The sequence below is a fragment of the Physella acuta genome, unplaced genomic scaffold, assembly GCF_028476545.2.
Source record: "Physella acuta isolate Inbredline_101_S28 unplaced genomic scaffold, ASM2847654v3 ptg000608l, whole genome shotgun sequence".
NCBI classification, from domain to species: domain Eukaryota; kingdom Metazoa; phylum Mollusca; class Gastropoda; family Physidae; genus Physella; species Physella acuta.
Window position 1 is genome coordinate 89,191 of NW_026732127.1, and position 24,522 is coordinate 113,712.

The 24,522-nt window shown below is 37.3% G+C and overlaps 2 protein-coding genes across 8 annotated transcripts in view; one reads left to right on the plus strand and one right to left on the minus strand.

Moving 5' to 3' along the window:
• Positions 1-123: 123 nt before the first annotated feature.
• LOC131947840 (uncharacterized) lies at positions 124-10,823 on the minus strand. Of its 4 annotated transcripts, none has more exons than XM_059309195.1 (8): positions 10,762-10,823; positions 10,216-10,333; positions 9,539-9,726; positions 8,101-8,314; positions 6,468-6,752; positions 5,676-5,789; positions 4,973-5,013; positions 124-730 (listed from the first exon to the last, which is right to left on the minus strand). In XM_059309195.1, exons 2-8 carry the CDS (start codon positions 10,220-10,222, stop codon positions 701-703), a joined length of 879 nt encoding a protein of 292 aa, XP_059165178.1. In that variant the 5' UTR covers positions 10,223-10,333; positions 10,762-10,823; the 3' UTR covers positions 124-700. The 4 variants fall into 4 exon arrangements, with proteins under 4 accessions (XP_059165178.1, XP_059165177.1, XP_059165176.1 ...); XM_059309194.1 differs by having other exon boundaries at positions 10,216-10,360; positions 10,762-10,782; XM_059309193.1 differs by having other exon boundaries at positions 5,676-5,780; positions 10,216-10,776.
• Positions 10,824-11,280: 457 nt separating this feature from the next.
• Positions 11,281-24,522, plus strand: part of LOC131947841 (uncharacterized) — a 33,470-nt gene continuing 20,228 nt past the window's right edge. For 3 of the 4 annotated variants that reach the window (XM_059309196.1, XM_059309198.1, XM_059309199.1), the window contains exons 1-3: positions 11,281-11,409; positions 17,264-17,536; positions 22,834-22,965. In XM_059309196.1, coding sequence (XP_059165179.1) covers positions 11,355-11,409; positions 17,264-17,536; positions 22,834-22,965 — 460 coding nt within the window. In that variant the 5' untranslated portion in view covers positions 11,281-11,354. Of the gene's footprint in view, positions 11,426-17,263; positions 17,537-22,833; positions 22,966-24,522 lie in introns of all 4 variants that reach the window. The other variant, XM_059309200.1, reaches the window with a different exon arrangement.

Below are 24,522 nucleotides of genomic sequence, written 5' to 3' on the forward strand. Positions count from 1 at the left end.
ACAACCACACCATGCATTAAGTCACAAACGAGTAATAGAAATTCAACAAATTCACTGTAAACCATTTGATGCTTTTGTTTCAAGTCAAGAAAAAAAAACAGTTTTATTTAACAACACAGTCTGTGATAATTAAACATTTTTAATAAATTAATGTATAACCCATACTAGGTAAGATGCAGCTCCATAGAACATATTGCTGAAACAGTTTGCATGTTGTCTTTAATACACCTGATTAAAAAGCAAATTAAATTCTCTAAGCATTAACATATAAACAGTTAAAAAAATATTAAAATTATGCATTGTGTTTTAATTTTGTCTGAAACATATACACTCGTATCTTACAAAATACAGTTTTGTAAACTTTGTCAGATCCATAGCGAAAATGTATCTCAAAGCAAAGCAATGTGGATGTGGCGAGGTAATGTGTATTACACTTAATCAAACATAAAATTGCAGTTGTATTTTTTGTTCAGATTTATATTGAAATCTAAATGGCGTGACATAATTGACATTTAATGACATGACATCGCTGGAAGGCAATGACTAACATCGCTAAAGCTGGAGATAAATTAAGAAGCCTCTAAGGCGAATCGCATCAAAAAAATAGACAGCTCTCAACCAATCAAACTATCTGTTTCACTGTGTCATCAGTTGACAGAAGAAAACAACCAATATCTGCAGGTTTACTATCACAGCAAGTTTACATTATGGGACTTGTCTGTTCTGTTCTCTGGAAATTAATTACAGAACATTTTAAAGATCTATGGAGTATTGGGGAAGCCCTAATTCAATTAAAGATCATTTTAACCGATTCTCACACCAATATCATTCAACTCAATCACACACCAACATCATTCAACTCACACACCAACATCATTCAACTCACACACCAACATCATTCAATCACACACACACATCATTCACTCACACACCAACATCATTCAATCACACACACACATACATCATTCAACTGACACACCAACATCATTCAACTCACTTACACACCAACATCATTCAACTCACACACCAACATCATTCAACTCACACACCAACATCATTCAACTCACTTACACACCAACATCATTCAACTCACACACCAACATCATTCAACTCACTCACCAACATCATTCAACTCACTTACACACCAACATCATTCAACTCACACACCAACATCATTCAACTCACACACCAACATCATTCAACTCACACACACAAACATCAATCAACTCACTTACACACAAACATCAATCAACTCACTCACACACCAACATCATTCAACTCACACACCAACATCAATCAACTCACTTACACACAAACATCATTCAACTCACTTACACACAAACATCATTCAACTCACTTACACACAAACATCATTCAACTCACTTACACACAAACATCAATCAACTAACTCAAACACAAACATCATTCAACTCACACACCAACATCATTCAACTCACACACCAACATCATTCAACTCACACACCAACATCATTCAACTCACTTACACACCAACATCATTCAACTCACACACACACAAACATCATTCAACTCACACACCAACATCATTCAACTCACACACAAACATCATTCAACTCACACACCAACATCATTCAACTCACACAACAACATCATTCAACTCACACACCAACATCATTCAACTCACTTACACACCAACATCATTCAACTCACACACCAACATCATTCAACTCACACACCAACATCATTCAACTCACACACCAACATCACTCAACTCACACACCAACATCATTCAACTCACACACACACATACATCATTCAACTCACTTACACACCAACACCATTCAACTCACACACACACAAACATCATTCAACTCACACACCAACATAATTCACCTCACACACCAACATCATTCAACTCACACACACACACACACAAACATCAATCAACTCACTTACACACAAACATCATTCAACTCACACACCAACATCATTCAACTCACACACCAACATCATTCAACTCACACACCAACATCATTCAACTCACACACCAACATCATTCAACTCACACACATACAAACATCAATCAACTCACTTACACACAAACATCAATCAACTCACACACCAACATCATTCAACTCACTTACACACCAACATCATTCAACTCACTCACCAACATCATTCAACTCACACACACAAACATCAATCAACTCACTTACACACAAACATCAATCAACTCACACACCGACATCATTCAACTCACACACCAACATCATTCAACTCACACACCAACATCAATCAACTCACACACCAACATCATTCAACTCACACACCAACATCAATCAACTCACTTACACACAAACATCAGTCAACTCACTTACACACCAAGATCATTCAACTCACACACCAACATCATTCAACTCACTTACACACAAACATCATTCAACTCACACACCAACATCATTCAACTCACACACCAATATCATTCAACTCACTTACACACAAACATCATTCAACTCACTCACACACCAACATCAATCAACTCACTTACACACAAACATCATTCAACTCACTTACACACCAACATCATTCAACTCACACACCAAAATCATTCAACTCACACACCAACATCATTCAACTCACACACACACCAACATCACTCAACTCACACACCAACATCATTCAACTCACACACCAACATCATTCAACTCAGACACCAACATCATTCAACTCACACACACACACACAAACATCAATCAACTCACTTACACACAAACATCATTCAACTCACACACCAACATCATTCAACTCACACACCAACATCATTCAACTCACACACCAACATCATTCAACTCACATACCAACATCATTCAACTCACACACACACAAACTTCAATCAACTCACTTACACACAAACATCAATCAACTCACACACCAACATCATTCAACTCACTTACACACCAACATCATTCAACTCACTCACCAACATCATTCAACTCACACACACAAACATCAATCAACTCACTTACACACAAACATCAATCAACTAACTGACACACCAACATCATTCAACTCACACACCAACATCAATCAACTCACACACCAACATCATTCAACTCACACACCAACATCATTCAACTCACACACCAACATCAATCAACTCACTTACACACAAACATCAGTCAACTCACTTGCACACCAACATCATTCAACTCACACACCAACATCATTCAACTCACTTACACACAAACATCATTCAACTCACACACCAACATCATTCAACTCACTTACACACAAACATCATTCAACTCACTCACACACCAACATCAATCAACTCACTTACACACAAACATCATTCAACTCACTTACACACCAACATCATTCAACTCACACACCAAAATCATTCAACTCACACACCAACATCATTCAACTCACACACACACCAACATCACTCAACTCACACACCAACATCATTCAACTCACACACCAACATCATTCAACTCACACACCAACATCATTCAACTCACTCACACACAAACATCAATCTACTCACTTACACACCAACATCATTCAACTCACACACCAACATCATTCAACTCACACACCAACATCACTCAACTCACACACCAACATCATTCAACTCACACACCAACATCACTCAACTCACACACCAACATCACTCAACTCACACACCAACATCATTCAACTCACACACCAACATCATTCAACTCACACACCAACATCATTCAACTCACACACCAACATCATTCAACTCACTCAACAACAATATTTAACTCACTCACCAACATCATTCAACTCACACACCAAAATCATTCAACTCACACACCAACATCATTCAACTCACACACACACCAACATCATTCAACTCACACACCAACATCATTCAACTCACTTACACACCAACATCATTCAACTCACACACCAACATCATTCAACTCACACACCAACATCATTCAACTCACACACACTCAAACATCAATCAACTCACTTACACAACAACATCATTCAACTCACACACCAACATCATTCAACTTACACACACACAAACATCAATCAACTCACTCACACACCAACATCATTCAACTCACACACCAACATCAATCAACTCACTCACACACCAACATCAATCAACTCACTCACACACCAATTTCATTCAACTCACACACCAACATCATTCAACTCACACACCAAAATCATTCAAATCACACACCAACATCATTCAACTCACGCACCAACATAATTCAACTCACATACCAACATTATTCAACTCACACACACACTAACATCACTCAACTCACACACCAACATCATTCAACTCACTCAAACACCCACATAATTCAACTCACACACCAACATCATTCAACTCACACACCAACATCATTCAACTCACACACCAACATCATTCAACTCACATACACATCAACATCATTCAACTCACACACACACCAACATCATTCAACTCACACTCACACCAACATCATTCAACTCACACACCAACATCATTCAACTCACACACACACCAACATTATTCAACTCACACACCAACATCATTCAACTCACTTACACACCAACATCATTCAACTCACACACCAACATCATTCAACTCACACACCAACATCATTCAACTCACTCACACACAAACATCAATCAACTCACTTACACACCAACATCATTCAACTCACACACCAACATCATTCAACTCACACACCAACATCACTCAACTCACACACCAACATCTTTCAACTCACACACCAACATCACTCAACTCACACACCAACATCACTCAACTCACACACCAACATCATTCAACTCACACACCAACATCATTCAACTCACACACCAACATCATTCAACTCACACACCAACATCATTCAACTCACACACCAGCATCATTCAACTCACTCACACACCAACATCATTCAACTCACACACCAACATCATTCAACTCACTCACACACTACTATTAGTTACTCACCACTTTGTTAATGTCCCATAGTTTTTTTCCGCCACGTCTTTCTGAAATAAATACATAAAATTACTCTCCAATTTAAAGCTTCTTTCTGTATGCAGGGAGGGAAAATTCATTATCCAAGTAGTAATATTTTAACTTGAAACGTTTCAATTAAATTGCATACACCAACTGCTTCATTATTGCGACACACAAACTCATCAATGTCATACACCAACTACCTCAATGCCATACACCAGCTAACTCATTATTGACATACACCAACTAACTCATTGATGTCTTATGCAATGTTTTTCATATTTCCATTACAAACACGGTGTGTCACATGACAAAATCGATAGAACATTTTCTGGCTCGTGATGGACCCGAATCGATCTTAAACTTGAACATATTCATTCATATAGGCCTACACGACAGGTCAACGTGACACTACATACGTCAATTAAATAATTCCCCCTCATTATGGTTTTTATTTGCAATTAGTTGCACGAAACCACGGCGTACATACAACATCATACTAAAAAGTACAAACAACACCACCTACAACATCATAAAGTACAAACAGCGCCACCTACAACAACACCACTACTTGACACACATACAAAAACAATACACTACAGTAGACATACAACACCACATTACAACACACCACCAACACCTTGTGAAGACACACCTTTAACACCACACCACTACACATGGATAAACTCACTTCTGCGATAGATGACCACTGCAACGGCAACTAGGATGACGATGGCGGCAATAACAAATACACCCACAATCAAGATGACGTCAATGAAAGCGCTGCTGGGTGGAGCTGGGATATCTAAGGGAAATAATCGTTACATAATTCAAATTGAATAAAGCAATAAGCCTGTTTGATAGTTTTGCTAGGATTTAGAATAATTTTTGACAATTCAATACTAAAATTGTACCCCAATCAAAAGGAAACAAATTTATCCGCAAAATTTAAAAAAAAGGTCTTACCCCAAACAAATGGAAACATATTTTATTCCAAAGAAAAACAACATATTTTACCACGAATAAAAACAAAAATATTGCCCCAAATAAAAAGAAACCGATTTTACCCCAAATAAAACGAAGCAGATTTTACCCCAAATAAAACGAAGCAGATTTTACCCCAAATAAAACGAAGCAGATTTTACCCCAAATAAAACGAAGTAGATTTTACCCCAAATAAAACGAAGTAGATTTTACCCCAAATAAAACGCAGCAGATTTTACCCCAAATAAAACGAAGCAGATTTTACCCCAAATAAAACGAAGCAGATTTTACCCCAAATAAAACGAAGCAGATTTTACCCCAAATAAAACGAAGCAGATTTTACCCCAAATAAAACGAAGTAGATTTTACCCCAAATAAAACGAAGCAGATTTTACCCCAAATAAAACGAAGTAGATTTTACCCCAAATAAAACGAAGCAGATTTTACCCCAAATAAAACGAAGCAGATTTTACCCCAAATAAAACGAAGCAGATTTTACCCCAAATAAAAGAGCAGGTAAAGTTGTCTGTCCATGAGTGTGAACCACACACATTGTATTTAAAGACAAGGCTTGAATTAGATGTGTGAGTTTTGTTGAATGTGAAGGTCACACATTGCGACCCGACAGACACTTGCTGTCCGTCATACAGCACCGCGGCTGTACACGGCTCAGCTGTTTGCAGACAGCACAATGTCACCGGCTGTTCGGCCTGCTGGAGGTCAAATGAACAGTGGGTTTTGTTCAGTGGTTTCTTGTTGATTAGTAACAGCAGAGAGTCATGTGCTGAAATAAACAACATCTAAAAATAAATATGTAATCACAAGCTAAATGTAACATTACTACCTATATGTGACATTTGAGATGTATGTGACATCTAAAATGTATGTAACATCACAAGATGTATGTGACATCACAAGATGTATGTGGCATCTAAGATGTATGCAACATCACAAGATGTATGTGACATCTGAAATGTATGCAACATCACAAGATGTATGTGACACCACACGCTGTAAGTGACATCACAAGATGTTTGTGACATCACACGATGTTTGTGACATCTAACATGTATGTAACATCACAAGATGTATGTGATATCTGTATGTAACATCACAAGATGTGTGTTTCATCTAACATGCATGTGACATCACACGATGTTTGTGGCATCTAACATGTATGTAACATCACAAGATGTATGTGATATATGTATGTAACATCACAAGATGTATGTTACATCTAACATACATGTAACATCACACGATGTTTGTGGCATCACCAGGTGTATGTGACATATATGATGTATGTGACATCACGAGATGTAAGTGATTTCACGATATGTAAGTGACATCACAAGATGTAAGTGACATCACGAGATATAAGTGATTTCACGATATGTAAGTGACATCACAAGATGTAAGTGATTTCACGATATGTAAGTGACATCACAAGATGTAAGTGATTCCACGATATGTAAGTGACATCACAAGATGTAAGTGATTTCACGATATGTAAGTGACATCACAAGATGTAAGTGATTTCACGATATGTAAGTGACATCACAAGATGTAAGTGATTTCACGATATGTAAGTGACATCACAAGATGTAAGTGATTTCACGATATGTAAGTGACATCACAAGATGTAAGTGATTTCACGATATGTAAGTGACATCACAAGATGTAAGTGATTTCACGATATGTAAGTGACATCACAAGATGTAAGTGACATCATAAGCCACTTTAAATTGGCGGAGCTGTGATATGTGGCCACTTTAAATTGGCCCAGCTATGATATGTGGCCACTTTAAATTGGCCCAGCTATGATATGTGGCCACTTTAAATTGGCCCAGCTATGATATGTGGCCACTTTAAATTGGCCCAGCTATGATATGTGGCCACTTTAAATTGGCCCAGCTATGATATGTGGCCACTTTAAATTGGCCCAGCTATGATATGTGGCCACTTTAAATTGGCCCAGCCATGATATGTGGCCACTTTAAATTGGCCCAGCTATGATATGTGGCCACTTTAAATTGGCCCAGCCATGATATGTGGCCACTTTAAATTGGCCCAGCTATGATATGTGGCCACTTTAAATTGGCCCAGCTATGATATATGGCCCGTGTACCTACAGTATATAGTTGGCAGCTGCTGGCTGTTGCTGTACACACGGCCATGAACAGGGCTGTATATGAAGCCAGAGATCGTGGACTGGTTGTACCGTTGTAGTGCTGTCATGTTAATGATGATGTGGAACACCATAGGGTTGCTGTTGTCTGTGTGGTTGCAGTAACACAATTCATTCTTGTAACCATGACAACCGTATTTAACATCCACGGCACAACGCTGTAAAATAGTCACTGACTATAGCATGTTTTAGATCTACAACTACAACATTTAATGACTATAGAAGGTTTATGCATGTTTTAGATCTACAACTACAACATTTACTGACTACAGAAGGTTTATGCATGATCTAGATCTACAACATTTAATGACTATAGAAGGTTTATGCATGTTTTAGATCTATAGCATTTAATGACTAAAGCAGGTTTATGCATGTCTTAGATCTACAACTACAACATTTAATGACTATAGAAGGTTTATGCATGTTTTAGATCTACAACTACAACATTTAATGACTATAGAAGGTTTATGCATGTTTTAGATCTACAACTACAACATTTAATGACTAAAGCAGGTTTATACATGTCTTAGATCTACAACTACAACATTTAATGACTAAAGCAGGTTTATGCATGTCTTAGATCAGGGGTCTCCAAACTACGGCCCGCGGGCCGGGTGCGGCCCGCGAGGTCCTCTCTTCCGGCCCGCGGAGATCTTTTTGTCCACGGAAAAAAACGTTTGTTGGTGATGGCTGAGGAATTTTGCCCAGAAAAATCAAAGACACACTGGAAGAAACTGGCCCTCGAACTGAAATTTTATAGTTAATGCGGCCCTTGGACTAAAAAGTTTGGAGACCCCTGTGACTTAGATCTACAACTACAACATTTAATGACTATAGAAGGTTTATGCATGTTTTAGATCTACAACATTTAATGACTAAAGCAGGTTTATGCATGTCTTAGATCTACAACTACAACATTTAATGACTATAGAAGGTTTATGCATGATCTAGATCTACAACATTTAATGACTATAAAAGGTTTATGCATGTTTTAGATCTACAACATTAAAAAAATCGAGCCAAGTAACTTTTAAAATCTAACATTTCGACAAATTACTTCAATTCCGTCGTGTAAATCTAACTCACCAAATCACCCCCCCCCCCCCCCCCGTCCCCCACGTCAAATATAATTACAAATACAATCACAAATACAATCACAAATACAATCACACATACACTCACAAATATAATCACAAATACAATCACAAATACAATCACAAATACAATCACAAATACAATCACACATACAATCACACATACAATCACAAATACAATCACAAATACAATCACACATTCAATCACAAATACAATCACAAGTACAATCACAAATACAATCACACATACAATCACACATACAATCACAAATACAATGACAAACGTACGAAATCGTTGTCCTGATCAGCCACTGTGTACGTGACCACACTCCTCCAATCAGACGTGCTGTTACCAAAACTTATTTGGCTGCTGAAGACCAATTGGTCGACTTCTTGCAGCAGTCCTCGATGGCAGTTGGTCAGACTGGCCGTCTGGACGTAGGGGGATATCGTCACATACTGGCAACTGCTGGACACTATGGTCTCACAGAAAAGTGGTCAGTTAGTGACATCAATAGTAGGATGACATGCATATTAATGTTTTGACAGCAAATACAAATGACATTGACATGGGTGCTGACATGACAATGACACAGCGCTGACATGACAATGATTCGACGCTGACATGACACTGACACGGTGTTGACATGGCACTGACACGGTGCTGACATGACACTGACTCAATGCTGACATTACAATGACACGGTACTGACATGACAATGACATGGGTGCTGACATGACAGATGAACACGATGTTGACACAGATACAGACATTGAGTTTCCTAGACCAAGCCAGTAATTAGGATTATGATGATGTAATAAATGTTATGGCTGTATGTCTTTTCAGTGTTAACCCTAAGGTATAACATCACATGACTTGATATTGTAACACGTAACATGACGTCATGACATCCTGACATGACGTGATGACATCCTGACATGACATTCGGACATCAAATCCTAACCTGCCATCAGAAGTAGCGTCACAACCACACACAGCACAACAGTGCCGATCTTGTGCGTACTCGGACAAAGCTGTAGCGGTACAGTCGACGTCTGCAAGAATCGCGGTACAGTCGACGTCTGCAAGAATCGCGGTACAGTCGACGTCTGCAAGAATCGCATTGTATCACAAAACATCACATTTCATTTTTAGCACCATAGATCTCGGGTCACATCATCACCATAAGTCACATTATAAGTCACAATATCACCATAAGTCACATTATAAGTCACATTATAAGTCACAATATCACCATAAGTCACATTATAAGTCACAATATCACCATCGTTGGCAAAGCTGGTCTGTGTCACCATCTGTTACATGTATAAACGCTCACCATACACACTCACACACAATCATACACACACACACACACACACCGCTTCAACTGTCTGATGATAGTTAGGAAAATATCCATAAAAAATCATTTGATTGAACAAAGGGTAAACATGACACGGAAGCGGCAATCCAAACCAACACATAACACATTAGTTTGCCGGCAACACACCTGTGTCAGCACACCAGGTCACGCGGGCTGCCATACGTCACGCTAGCGGTAAGAGAGAGGACAGCCATCTCTGGTTCCCTGCAGAATGTCTGCCCTCCCCGCCTCTCTAGCGGTTTCTAATAAAGCGGGAGTGATCTCCCCTAAACTTTCTCGAATATTCTTATACTAGATAAATGGCCCGTTGAGGGAGAAATTTCAACGGGCGCTAAGTTGATAGCGTTGTCCTTTTTTCTCTAAGGGAAATCCAAAACCAAAATCACCACCTCAACTTCATATTTAACTGGAAACGAAAAATGTCGCTGAGATTAATTCGGCTAACATCATTGATGTAGTTAACTAAATTCTGCTAACATTATTGTTGTTGTTAACTAATTTCTGCTAACATCATTGATGTTGTTAACTTAATTCTGCTAACATTAAGTATACTGTCAACTTAAACTTGCAGGGTGAAAGAAGGTCATATTTTTTAAACCGTGACCAATCGTCACTATGTTTCAGTCACGAATCACTAATTTGACCAGAGCTACTATCATCCCATCCATAGAGACTATCGTCAAAGTTGATGAAGAAAATATTTGTTGTCACCAGCAAACATGCGATCTGTGTCTACATCTTTGTTTGTTGCTGTTATGCTCTTTATACAAACAGGTAGAAGGTCAAAGTAGTAGGTATATGGTGTAGTATATCATATGTTTGTAACATTAGTAGGTATATGGTGTAGTATATCATATGTTTGTAACATTAGTAGGTATATGGTGTAGTATATCATATGTTTGAACCAATAGTAGATATATGGTGTAGTATATCATATGTTTGAACCATTAGTAGGTATATGGTGTAGTATATCATATGTTTGAACCATTAGTAGGTATATGGTGTAGTATATCATATGTTTGAACCATTAGTAGGTATATGGTGTAGTATATCATATGTTTGAACCATTAGTAGGTATATGGTGTAGTATATCATATGTTTGTAACATTAGTAGGTATATGGTGTAGTATATCATATGTTTATAACATTAGTAGGTATATGGTGTAGTATATCATATGTTTGAACCATTAGTAGGTATATGGTGTAGTATATCATATGTTGGTCACATTAGTAGGTATATGGTGTAGTATATCATATGTTTGTAACATTAGTAGATATATGGTGTAGTATATCATATGTTGGTCACATTAGTAGGTATATGGTGTAGTATATCATATGTTTTTAACATTAGTAGGTATATGGTGTAGTATATCATATGTTTGAACCATTAGTAGGTATATAGTGTAGTATATCATATGTTTGTAACATTAGTAGGTATATGGTGTAGTATATCACATCTTAGTCACATTAGTAGGTATATGGTGTAGTATATCATATGTTTGTAACATTAGTAGGTATATAGTGTAGTATATCATATGTTTGTAACATTAGTAGATATATAGTGTAGTATATTATATGTTTGTAACATTAGTAGATATATAGTGTAGTATATTATATGTTGGTCACATTAGTAGGTATATGGTGTAGTATATCATATGTTGGTCACATTAGTAGGTATATGGTGTAGTATATCATATGTTTGTAACATTAGTAGGTATATAGTGTAGTATATCATATGTTTGTAACATTAGTAGATATATAGTGTAGTATATTATATGTTGGTCACATTAGTAGGTATATGGTGTAGTATATCATATGTTGGTCACATTAGTAGGTATATGGTGTAGTATATCATATGTTTGTAACATTAGTAGGTATATAGTGTAGTATATCATATGTTGGTCACATTAGTAGATATATGGTGTAGTATATCATATGTTTGTAACATTAGTAGGTATATAGTGTAGTATATCATATGTTGGTCACATTAGTAGATATATGGTGTAGTATATCATATGTTTGTAACATTAGTAGGTATATAGTGTAGTATATCATATGTTGGTCACATTAGTAGATATATGGTGTAGTATATCATATGTTTGTAACATTAGTAGGTATATGGTGTAGTATATCATATGTTTGAACCATTAGTAGGTATATGGTGTAGTGTTGGTCACATTAGTAGGTATATGGTGTAGTATATCATACATTTATTCCATGACAAATGATCTCAAGGCCAAATAATCTCACGGACAAAAGATACCGGACAAAATATATCAGGACAAATGATATCATGGACAAATGATCTTAGACAAAATATCTAACAGCAAAATATTAATAGTATGTATAATGTTGGTAGTTCATTTGAACTTTTTTTTATTGACTGTAAATATGGTTTAGTTTTTACGCGCAATAATTCTGAATAAAATGAATTTGTTAAACTTAACAAAGTTCAAAAGATTTATCTATATAGGCCTACTACTAAAACTCAAGTTTGTTTACATGTTTGAATATTTATTTGTTTGTTTTTCTGATTGACTACTGTAGAGGATCTACGCTATATGCAGAACTGTAATAAAATACTTAAAAAAAACTTTTTAAAAAAAACACGTTTTTCTTGTGGACTAAAAAGTAGAAAATAAATTTTCATACATTTGATGACAAAAAACGTGGGTACGTTCACCATCAAATTTCCCGACCCATCTGCCCGACCCACGTTTTTTGTCATCAAATGTATGAAAATTTATTTTCTACTTTTTAGTCCACAAGAAAAACGTGGTTTTTTAAAAAGTTTTTTTTAAGTATTTTATTTTCTCCTTTTTAGTCCGTTGCTACACATGAAAAACGTGGTTTTTAAAAAAGTTTTTTATATAGTTTATTTTCTACTTTATCTAATGACTTGATTAAGAATGACTTGACTAAGTGTTTATAAATACACGGACTAAAAATCTTGAGCGACCAGGATTCGAACCTGGGTTGTCGCGGCCTCAACGCGAAGTACTAACCGCTATACGATCACGGCCAGCGCGCTCACATCGATTGGGGCCGAAGTAACTGTGTCAATAGGCCTCCAGTCTTGTCGGTATCTTTAGAAATCATGTCCTCAATTTTATGGTCCTTGGGGCGTAATTAAATTAAGCTAATTACGGTCTCTAATTGCTAGTTTTTATGATTGCATCTGAAATTGTTAGGCGAAAGTAGCATACATGCCAAATTTCAGATCTCTAGAGCAATCAGAAGTGGGCTAATTTTCGATGTCAATTTTAACAACAAACATCCAAACAAACAAACAAACGCGAAGCTGAGTTAAGAAAAACGTGTTAATAAAAAATAGTATGCAGGTAGAGAACAATTTTTGTTTTCAGACAGACTGTTAATCACAAATTTATTTAAAGACGTTAATTAATTTATTGATTTATTCATTGGTAGATTAACCACATTAATTTTACATTTTTCAAACATTGACTAAACTTCGTGGGAATAGTGACGCCACATAATGTGTTTACTTTTTAGTACAATACGCGGCTTCTATACCGCTAATTTTGCAAAATTATAGACGTAAATTCTAGATACATCTCAGTTGTAGATCTAAAATATAGATAATAGATAATTACTTAGATAATAATGAGTTTCTATATACTAAACTAAACTACTTTAGACCTTTATTATTTTATATAAATATTTGTTTGTATAGCTATGAAATATGCTAATTTGGAAATGCTCGATCCAGGGCCTATTTGCGTAACTTAAGATTCATACGCGGCTTCTATACCGCTAATTGTGCAAAATTATAGACGTAAATTCTAGATATAGCTCAACCGTAGATCAAGAATATAGATAATTCTATCTAAATTTAGATAATAATGAGTTTCTATGGAGTTGGCTAATTTAGATACAATTTAATTTGAAAGATACTAGATCTAGGGCCTATGCGCGTAAATCAAAAAGTAAAATGTATAACTTTATACCGTCCAATATTGTAAGAGCCTAGGTAGCTAAGATGTTAGTATACTAGGTAACCATGCGGGTGGCATGGGTTCTAGACATACCAGTATTTTTTTTTTTATTTTAATTTTTTTTTTGTTTTAGTTGTGAATGATAATGTTGCCTTTGCCTATTGGAGCTTAGCGGGATACAGGGCAGGTGAAGCAGAGTTCACCGGTGTTTTTGTCCTCAGTATATAACGTGGATAGTGTGGTCAGAGCCATGCTCGGCCGGAATCTTTTTTTTTTCAAAGATAAAACATGTTGTCTAAGACTTGGCGGAACACTGGGCAGGTGACGTAGTGTTGGGTAGGTGTAAAGTTCATCTGTGACGACAGCATATGAAAAGAAAGTGTGGTCAGAACCACGCTCAGCCAAAATCTGTGTTTTCACAGACAAAAACATGTCTGAGTTGGGAGGACACTGGGCAGGTGAAGTAGAGTTGACCTGTTTTTGTGACCTAGCTTTTGGTGTGATTTGGAATGGGATCTTCTGACAGTTAATGGGATTCCACTTATTGGGATCCTTAATATTTCATTTTGTTATGTGCTTTAAGAAATGATTTAATGAGTAAAATTTTTAAAAAATCAGGAGAGATTCGTTAGAAAATTACGATTATATCTACAACCATCTTACCTTTATATCTACAACCATCTTAACATTATATCTACAACAATCTTACCATTATGTCTAAAACCATCATAGCATTATATCTACAACCACCTTACCATTATATCTACAACCATCTTACCATTATATCTACAACCATCTTACCATTATATCTAAAACCATCTTAACATTATATCTACAACTATCGTACCATTATATCTACAAATCTACAACACTCTTACCATTATATCTACAACCATCTTACAATCATATCTACAACCATCTTACCGTTATATCTACAACCATCTTACCATTGTATCTACAACCATCTTAACATTATATCTACAACCATCTTACAATTATATCTAAAACCATCTTACCATTATATCTACAACCATCTTACAATCATATCTACAACAATCTTACCATTATATCTACAACCATCTTACAATCATATCTACAACCATGTTACCATTATATCTACAACCATGTTACCATTATATCTACAACCATCTTACAATCATACCTACAACCATCTTACCATTATACCTACAACCATCTTACTATGATATCTACAACCATCATATCTACAACCATCTTACCATTATATTTACAACCATCGTATCATTATATCTACTAATCTACAACAATCTTACCATTATATCTACAACCATCTTACCATTATATCTACAACCATCTTACCATTATATCTACAACGATCTTACCATTATATCTACAACCATCTTACCATTATATTTACAACCATCTTACCATGATATCTACAATCATCTTACCATTATATCTACAACTATCTTACCATTATATCTGCAACAATCTTACCATTATATCTACAACCATCTTATAATAATATCTACAACCATCTTACCATTATATCTACAACCAACTTACCATTATATTTACAACCATCTTACATTCATATCTACAACCATCTTACCATTATATCTACAACCTTCTTACCAGTATATCTACAACCATCATATTTACAACCATCTTAACATTATATCTACAACCATCTTACCATTATATCGACAACCATCTTACCATTTTATCTACAACCATCTTACTATTATATCTACAACCATCGTACAATTATATCTACAACCATCTTACAATCATATCTACAACCATCTTACAATCATATCTACAACCATCTTAACATTATATCTACAACCATCATATTTACAACCATCTTAACATTATATCTACAACCATCTTACCATTATATCGACAACCATCTTACCATTTTATCTACAACCATCTTACAATCATATCTACAACCATCTTACCATTATATCTACAACCATCTTACAATCATATCTACAACCATGTTACCATTATATCTACAACCATGTTACCATTATATCTACAACCATCTTACAATCATACCTACAACCATCTTACCATGATATCTACAATCATCATATCTACAACCATCTTACCATTATATCTACAACCATCGTACCATTATATCTACAAATCTACAACAATCTTACCATTATATCTACAACCATCTTATCATTATATCTACAACCATCTTACCATTATATCTACAACCATCTTACCATTATATCTACAACCATCTTACCATTATATTTACAACCATCTTACCATGATATCTACAATCATCTTACCATTATATCTACAACTATCTTACCATTATATCTGCAACAATCTTACTATTATATCTACAACCATCTTATAATCATATCTACAACCATCTTACCATTATATCTACAACCATCTTACCATTATATTTACAACCATCTTACATTCATATCTACAACCATCTTACCATTATATCTACAACCTTCTTACCATCATATTTACAACCATCTTAACATTATATCTACAACCATCTTACCATTATATTGACAACCATCTTACCATTTTATCTACAACCATCTTACTATTATATCTACAACCATCGTACAATTATATCTACAACCATCTTACAATCATATCTACAACCATCTTACAATCATATCTACAACCATCTTACAATCATCTTCTTACAGGTAGCTTGGCGCCTCAGGTAACTACTTCCGTCAGCCGACTATCACCAGTGTCGTCAGGTGAGCAGACGACAGAATCGCTGGCAGTAAGCCAAATAATGGACGCAGGCAGCGATTGCCACGAGGGCTGGCACAGTGCCAGGTGGCGCGGCTGGTGTATCAAGGTCAGCTCGGACCCGGTGGACAGTCAGCTTAAGGCAGGAGAAATCTGTAACGAGCTTGGTGCCAATCTAATGGCAGGGCCCATGGACAATCAGACACTGCAACTCATCGAATGTGAGTTATTAATGGGTTTTGTTAGGTCCCTGTCTGTTGGCTGGGACCTGTCTGTTGGCTGGGACCTTGACAGGGACCTGTCTGTTGACTGGGACCTTTCTGTTGGCTGGGGCCTGTCTGTTGACTGGGACCTGTCTGTTGGCTGGGACCTGTCTGTTGACTGGGACCTGTCTGTTGACTGGGACCTGTCTGTTGACTGGGACCTGTCTGTTGACTGGGACCTGTCTGTTGGCTGGGACCTGTCTGTTGGCTGGGACCTGTCTGTTGGCTGGGACCTGTCTGTTGGCTGGGACCTGCCTGTTGACTGGGACCTGCCTGTTGGCTGGGACCTGTCTGTTGACTGGGACCTGTCTGTTGACTGGGACCTGTCTGTTGGCTGGGACCTGTCTGTTGGCTGGGACTTGTCTGTTGGCTGGGACCTGTCTGTTGGCTGGGACCTGTCTGTTGACTGGGACCTGCATGTTGGCTGGGACCTGTCTGTTGACTGGGACCTGTCTGTTGACTGGGACCTGTCTGTTGGCTGGGACCTGTCTGTTGGCTGGGACCTGTCTGTTGGCTGGGACCTGCCTGTTGGCTGGGACCTGTCTGTTGACTGGGACCTTGACAGGGACCTGTCTGTTGACTGGGACCTGTCTGTTGGCTGGGACCTGTCTGTTGGCTGGGACCTGTCTGTTGACTGGGACCTGTCTGTTGGCTGGGACCTGCCTGTTGGCTGGGACCTGTCTGTTGGCTGGGACCTGTCTGTTGACTGGGACCTGCCTGTTGGCTGGGACCTGTCTGTTGGCTGGGACCTGTCTGTTGGCTGGGACCTGTTTGTTGACTGGGACCTTGACAGGGACCTGTCTGTTGACTGGGACCTGTCTGTTGGCTGGGACCTGCCTTTTGGCTGGGACCTGTCTGTTGGCTGGGACCTGTCTGTTTACTGGGACCTGCCTGTTGGCTGGGACCTGTCTGTTGGCTGGGACCTGTCTGTTGGCTGGGACCTGTCTGTTGACTGGGACCTTGACAGGGACCTGTCTGTTGACTGGGACCTGTCTGTTGGCTGGGACCTGTCTGTTGACTGGGACCTTTCTGTTGGCTGGGACCTTGAATGGGACCTATTTTAGACTACTCTAGTCTTAGGTCAAAGTCTGTTGGTTAGGTTAGCCTGCCGCCCCTCCTGGAATATAGGCCGCTGACGAGAGCTTTCCAGGCGTCTCTGTCCTGGGCTAGTCTCTCCAACTGTCCCCAGGTGTATCCAATCTTCTTGTTTTTTCCAGGTCATGAATCCAGGTCCATCTTGGTCGGCCTATTTTCCTTGCCCTGTGGATTCCAGGTGAGGGCCTGTCTTGTTATGCTGGATACAGGTTTCCTGAGTGGCCAATCCATTTCCATTTTCTCTGGAGGGTCTCTACTTCAACTGGCAGTTGATTTGTCCGTTGCCGTAGTACCTCATTTCTGATGGTGTTAGGCCAGCGTATTCGAAGGATGTTTCTGAGGCAGTAGTTTATAAATGATTGTGTTTTCTTATTTGTCGCAGTTATTCTCCATGTCTCTGTCCAGAGAGTATAACAGGTTTTACTAGTGTTTTGAAGACCCGGATGTTTTATTCCAAGGGTTAAATTTCCAGAACCCCAAACATTTTTAGTTGGTTAAAGACTGCTCTTGCCTTGCCTGTCCTTATTTTTATGTCTGCTACTGTCCCGCCCTGCTTATCAACAATACTTCAAGGTAGGTGAAACTATCCAAATCTAGGGTTTTGCCTGCCAATGTTATAGGGGTGCTGCTTGATGTATTGACTTTGTTTTATCGTGGAATTGTTGTTGTGTGAGAAAGAAGGATCAGATCGTCAGCAAAGTCCAGGTCATCCAGCTGGTTCCACAGTGTCCACTGCATACCGTTTTCTTTTTCTTTGCTGACATTTATCCAGTCTATGGCCAGTAGGAACAGGAATGGTGAAATTAGGCAACGTTGCCTTTCTCCGGTCCATACAGAAATTTGGTCTACGCATGATCTTTCCATCCTAAAGTCAGCCCCATGAAGTGTAAACTTGGGGGTCTATCTCTCCCTTCATTCTGTTATAAAATATTCTGTTGAAGACAAGTGTTCTCCCTCTATAGTTGGAGCATGCAATAAGATTGCCTTTCTTTGTAAGTTTTATTAGTAATCCCCTTCTCTAGTATTTGTCAATCTTTCCACATTTACTTGAGGAGTGTGTGTCAGAGGCGTAGCGAGGGGTAGGGGTGGGAATGGGGGTGCGTATCGGAGCGAGTGACACAATTTAGGGGGTGACATCAAGGTAAAAAATAGCAAAATATATACAGAAAAACGATAATTCCACTTAATTAAGTGTTTAATTAGAGTTAATTAAATAGTCTTTTAAGAGTAACGTTGAAAAATTCTGACAAGGGTGGAGAGAAGAGGGGGGGGGGGGGGGAGTGACACCATAACGTAAACCTGCTAATGATAGAGAAAACACGCTTCATCAAGCTTTTATAACCGGCTAAAGATAAAAATCATTAGTATTATCTGAGCACAGTTTAAAGCAACGGTAGTAAACCTCTGTACATCTGCTAATTTTTGGCATGCACTTCTATAGATGACTAGGCCATATGGAAAAATTTTTGGTCAGACTCAAAGCCCTCGAAGAGGGCTAAAAAGAAGACCGCGATTGAAATTCTCCTTACATGAGATGTAAATAAATTGACGAACGATCGCCCTAATATTTTGTGAGGTCGTAGACGGACCCTGGGGGGTAACAAAAAAACATTATTCCCGTCGGAAAAAAACCCTCATAGTATTTAGATTTGTCCGGATGCCGTATTTTCTTATATAAACAATTGTTTGTGAAAAAAGTAAATAAAGACTACGTCAGTTGGTATATGTACAAAGGAGGTAACTTTAAAAAGAAGTTTTAAATAATGTTATTACTTTTTTAAAGAAAAAAATCACTATGTATAGCATTCGTTTAAATAAACATTTCGTTATAAATTAATCTATGTATTGTACTGAAATTGTAAAAAGTAATTGCGAAAGTGAATTTAAATATAATATTTGATTTGTACTGTAACCCTCACTCAGTGGGGATGCTTTTACCCACTGAGGTGTTGTGGTTAAGACGGGCTGACCCGGAGATTAAGTACACACCGACACCGACAGTTGTTGTCAAGTACTCGTTTATTTACAGCATCGAGCCATGACGGCGATGCAACACAGTAGTACAAAACAAACTAGCCAAGAAGAAAGAATCCAAAAGACCAAAACCAAAAGACCAAAAGTCCAAAAGAACTGTAGCCCTAAAACAAATGTAAATAAAAAAAGTTACATTCCTGACAACACCATGTGTAGGCTACAATATACACGGGTAACAATAAAATATGTTTTGGCCAGTACACAGTACTGCCAACAAGTACCAATACGTAGTACTACAAATAAATACTTATATTAATACTCACCCTAACTAGTGTGCACATGCAGCACTAGCAGGAATACACAAATAAGTATTTTAACAAACATAATCTATATAACTACCTTCATTAGGTCTACATCTTGGTCCACAGACAGCAGCCTTGCGTGTGCGACACGGCTAGGCATGAAACTACCCACAATCCCATGTCACATGACATGGAACACAGGTAATTTCGCTCACAAAAGCATAAAAAAACAACGTCAACAGTTCAGTTACGGTCCCACAGGGGCCGCAACCCAATGAATAAAAACTTCATATTTTTATCCCCCTTTGGCTGGTAACCATATGTGTTACATGTACTATTTAGGAAGCCTTTGCAGTACTAATAACCTTGCGAGAACTTAGTTAGCGAATACTCCACCCATATTTCCATGACAAGATATTTCTCAAACGGTTTAAACTTAGGCACTAAGCACTCAAGATAAAAGCCAATCACTAATTAATTAATCAATCGAATTCTCAAAAGTTTTATGAAAACCAAAGCGAAGCAGTACTAGGCAGTATGCCTAGTAAATATATATATATATATATATATATATATATATATATATATATATATATATATATATATATATATATATATATATATATATATATATATATATATATATATATATATATATACTAGCTGCATACCCGTGCTACGCCACGGTACATCATTTTTAAATGAACCAACTTGGGAACAGAACAAAACAAAACACAGCACAAACACAAAATAAAATGCTTAAAAAAAACTTTTTAAAAAACCACGTTTTTCTTGTGGACTAAAAAGTAGAAAATAAAATTTTCTTTTGTGCTTCCTCGAGCTGTGCAGGTTCTTGTGATGACTGACAAAAAACGTGGGTACGTTCACCATCAAATTTCCCGACCCATCTGCCCGACCCACGTTTTTTGTCATCAAATGTATGAAAATTTATTTTCTACTTTTTAGTCCACAAGAAAAACGTGGTTTTTTAAAAAGTTTTTTTTTAAGTATTTTATTTTCTCCTTTTTAGTCCGTTGCTACACATGAAAAACGTGGTTTTTAAAAAAGTTTTTTATATAGTTTATTTTCTACTTTATCTAATGACTTGATTAAGAATGACTTGACTAAGTGTTTATAAATACACGGACTAAAAATCTTGAGCGACCAGGATTCGAACCTGGGTTGTCGCGGCCTCAACGCGAAGTACTAACCGCTATACGATCACGGCCAGCGCGCTCACATCGATTGGGGCCGAAGTAACTGTGTCAATAGGCCTCCAGTCTTGTCGGTATCTTTAGAAATCATGTCCTCAATTTTATGGTCCTTGGGGCGTAATTAAATTAAGCTAATTACGGTCACTAATTGCTAGTTTTTATGATTGCATCTGAAATTGTTAGGCGAAAGTAGCATGCATGCCAAATTTCAGGTCTCTAGAGCAATCAGAAGTGGGCTAATTTTCGATGTCAATTTTAACAACAAACATCCAAACAACCAAACAAACAAACGCGAAGCTGAGTTAAGAAAAACGTGTTAAGAAAACACAAACACTACACAACTACAGAAGAAAACACAAACATAATGCAAACACAAGCGAAAACAAAAATACAACACTTAAACACAAAAGAAAAATGAAACGCAAATAAAAACACAAATGAAAACACTGCCGATGGCATAGCTCTGGGGGTCATGCCAGGAGTTTACACTCCCGATGGCATAGCTCGGGGGGTCATGCCAGGAGTTTACACTGCCGAAGGCATAGCTCTGGGGGTCGTCAGGGTGCACAAGCTGCCAATGTGAGAACGTGAGAATATAATCTTTTTAATATCGTTCAATCTGTTCTGTTATTTAGTACCCTTGTATCGACGCCAACATAAATGTCTACAGCTCACATCTCAGACGTCCTTGAAATGTGGATAGCAGCAGACGATTATGAGTGTAACGTCATCAATGTTGTGACGCACGCTTGCAGCAGACGGCTTGATGGAGACAAACTCAACTTTGTATGTGTCAGGGGAGGTTAGTTGTTTTCATGTTACTACATCTACATCTACATCTACATCTACATCTACATCTACATCTACATCTACATCTACATCTACATCTACATCTACATCTACATCTACATCTACATCTACATCTACATCTACATCTACATCTACATCTACATCTACATCTACATCTACATCTACATCTACATCTACATCTACATCTACATCTACATCTACATCTACATCTACATCTACATCTACATCTACATCTACATCTACATCTACATCTACATCTACATCTACATCTACATCTACATCTACATCTACATCTACATCTACATCTACATCTACATCTACATCTACATCTACATCTACATCTACATCTACATCTACATCTACATCTACATCTACATCTACATCTACATCTACATCTACATCTACATCTACATCTACATCTACATCTACATCTACATCTACATCTACATCTACATCTACATCTACATCTACATCTACATCTACATCTACATCTACATCTACATCTACATCTACATCTACATCTACATCTACATCTACATCTACATCTACATCTACATCTACATCTACATCTACATCTACATCTACATCTACATCTACATCTACATCTACATCTACATCTACATCTACATCTACATCTACATCTACATCTACATCTACATCTACATCTACATCTACATCTACATCTACATCTACATCTACATCTACATCTACATCTACATCTACATCTACATCTACATCTACATCTACATCTACATCTACATCTACATCTACATCTACATCTACATCTACATCTACATCTACATCTACATCTACATCTACATCTACATCTACATCTACATCTACATCTACATCTACATCTACATCTACATCTACATCTACATCTACATCTACATCTACATCTACATCTACATCTACATCTACATCTACATCTACATCTACATCTACATCTACATCTACATCTACATCTACATCTACATCTACATCTACATCTACATCTACATCTACATCTACATCTACATCTACATCTACATCTACATCTACATCTACATCTACATCTACATCTACATCTACATCTACATCTACATCTACATCTACATCTACATCTACATCTACATCTACATCTACATCTACATCTACATCTACATCTACATCTACATCTACATCTACATCTACATCTACATCTACATCTACATCTACATCTACATCTACATCTACATCTACATCTACATCTACATCTACATCTACATCTACATCTACATCTACATCTACATCTACATCTACATCTACATCTACATCTACATCTACATCTACATCTACATCTACATCTACATCTACATCTACATCTACATCTACATCTACATCTACATCTACATCTACATCTACATCTACATCTACATCTACATCTACATCTACATCTACATCTACATCTACATCTACATCTACATCTACATCTACATCTACATCTACATCTACATCTACATCTACATCTACATCTACATCTACATCTACATCTACATCTACATCTACATCTACATCTACATCTACATCT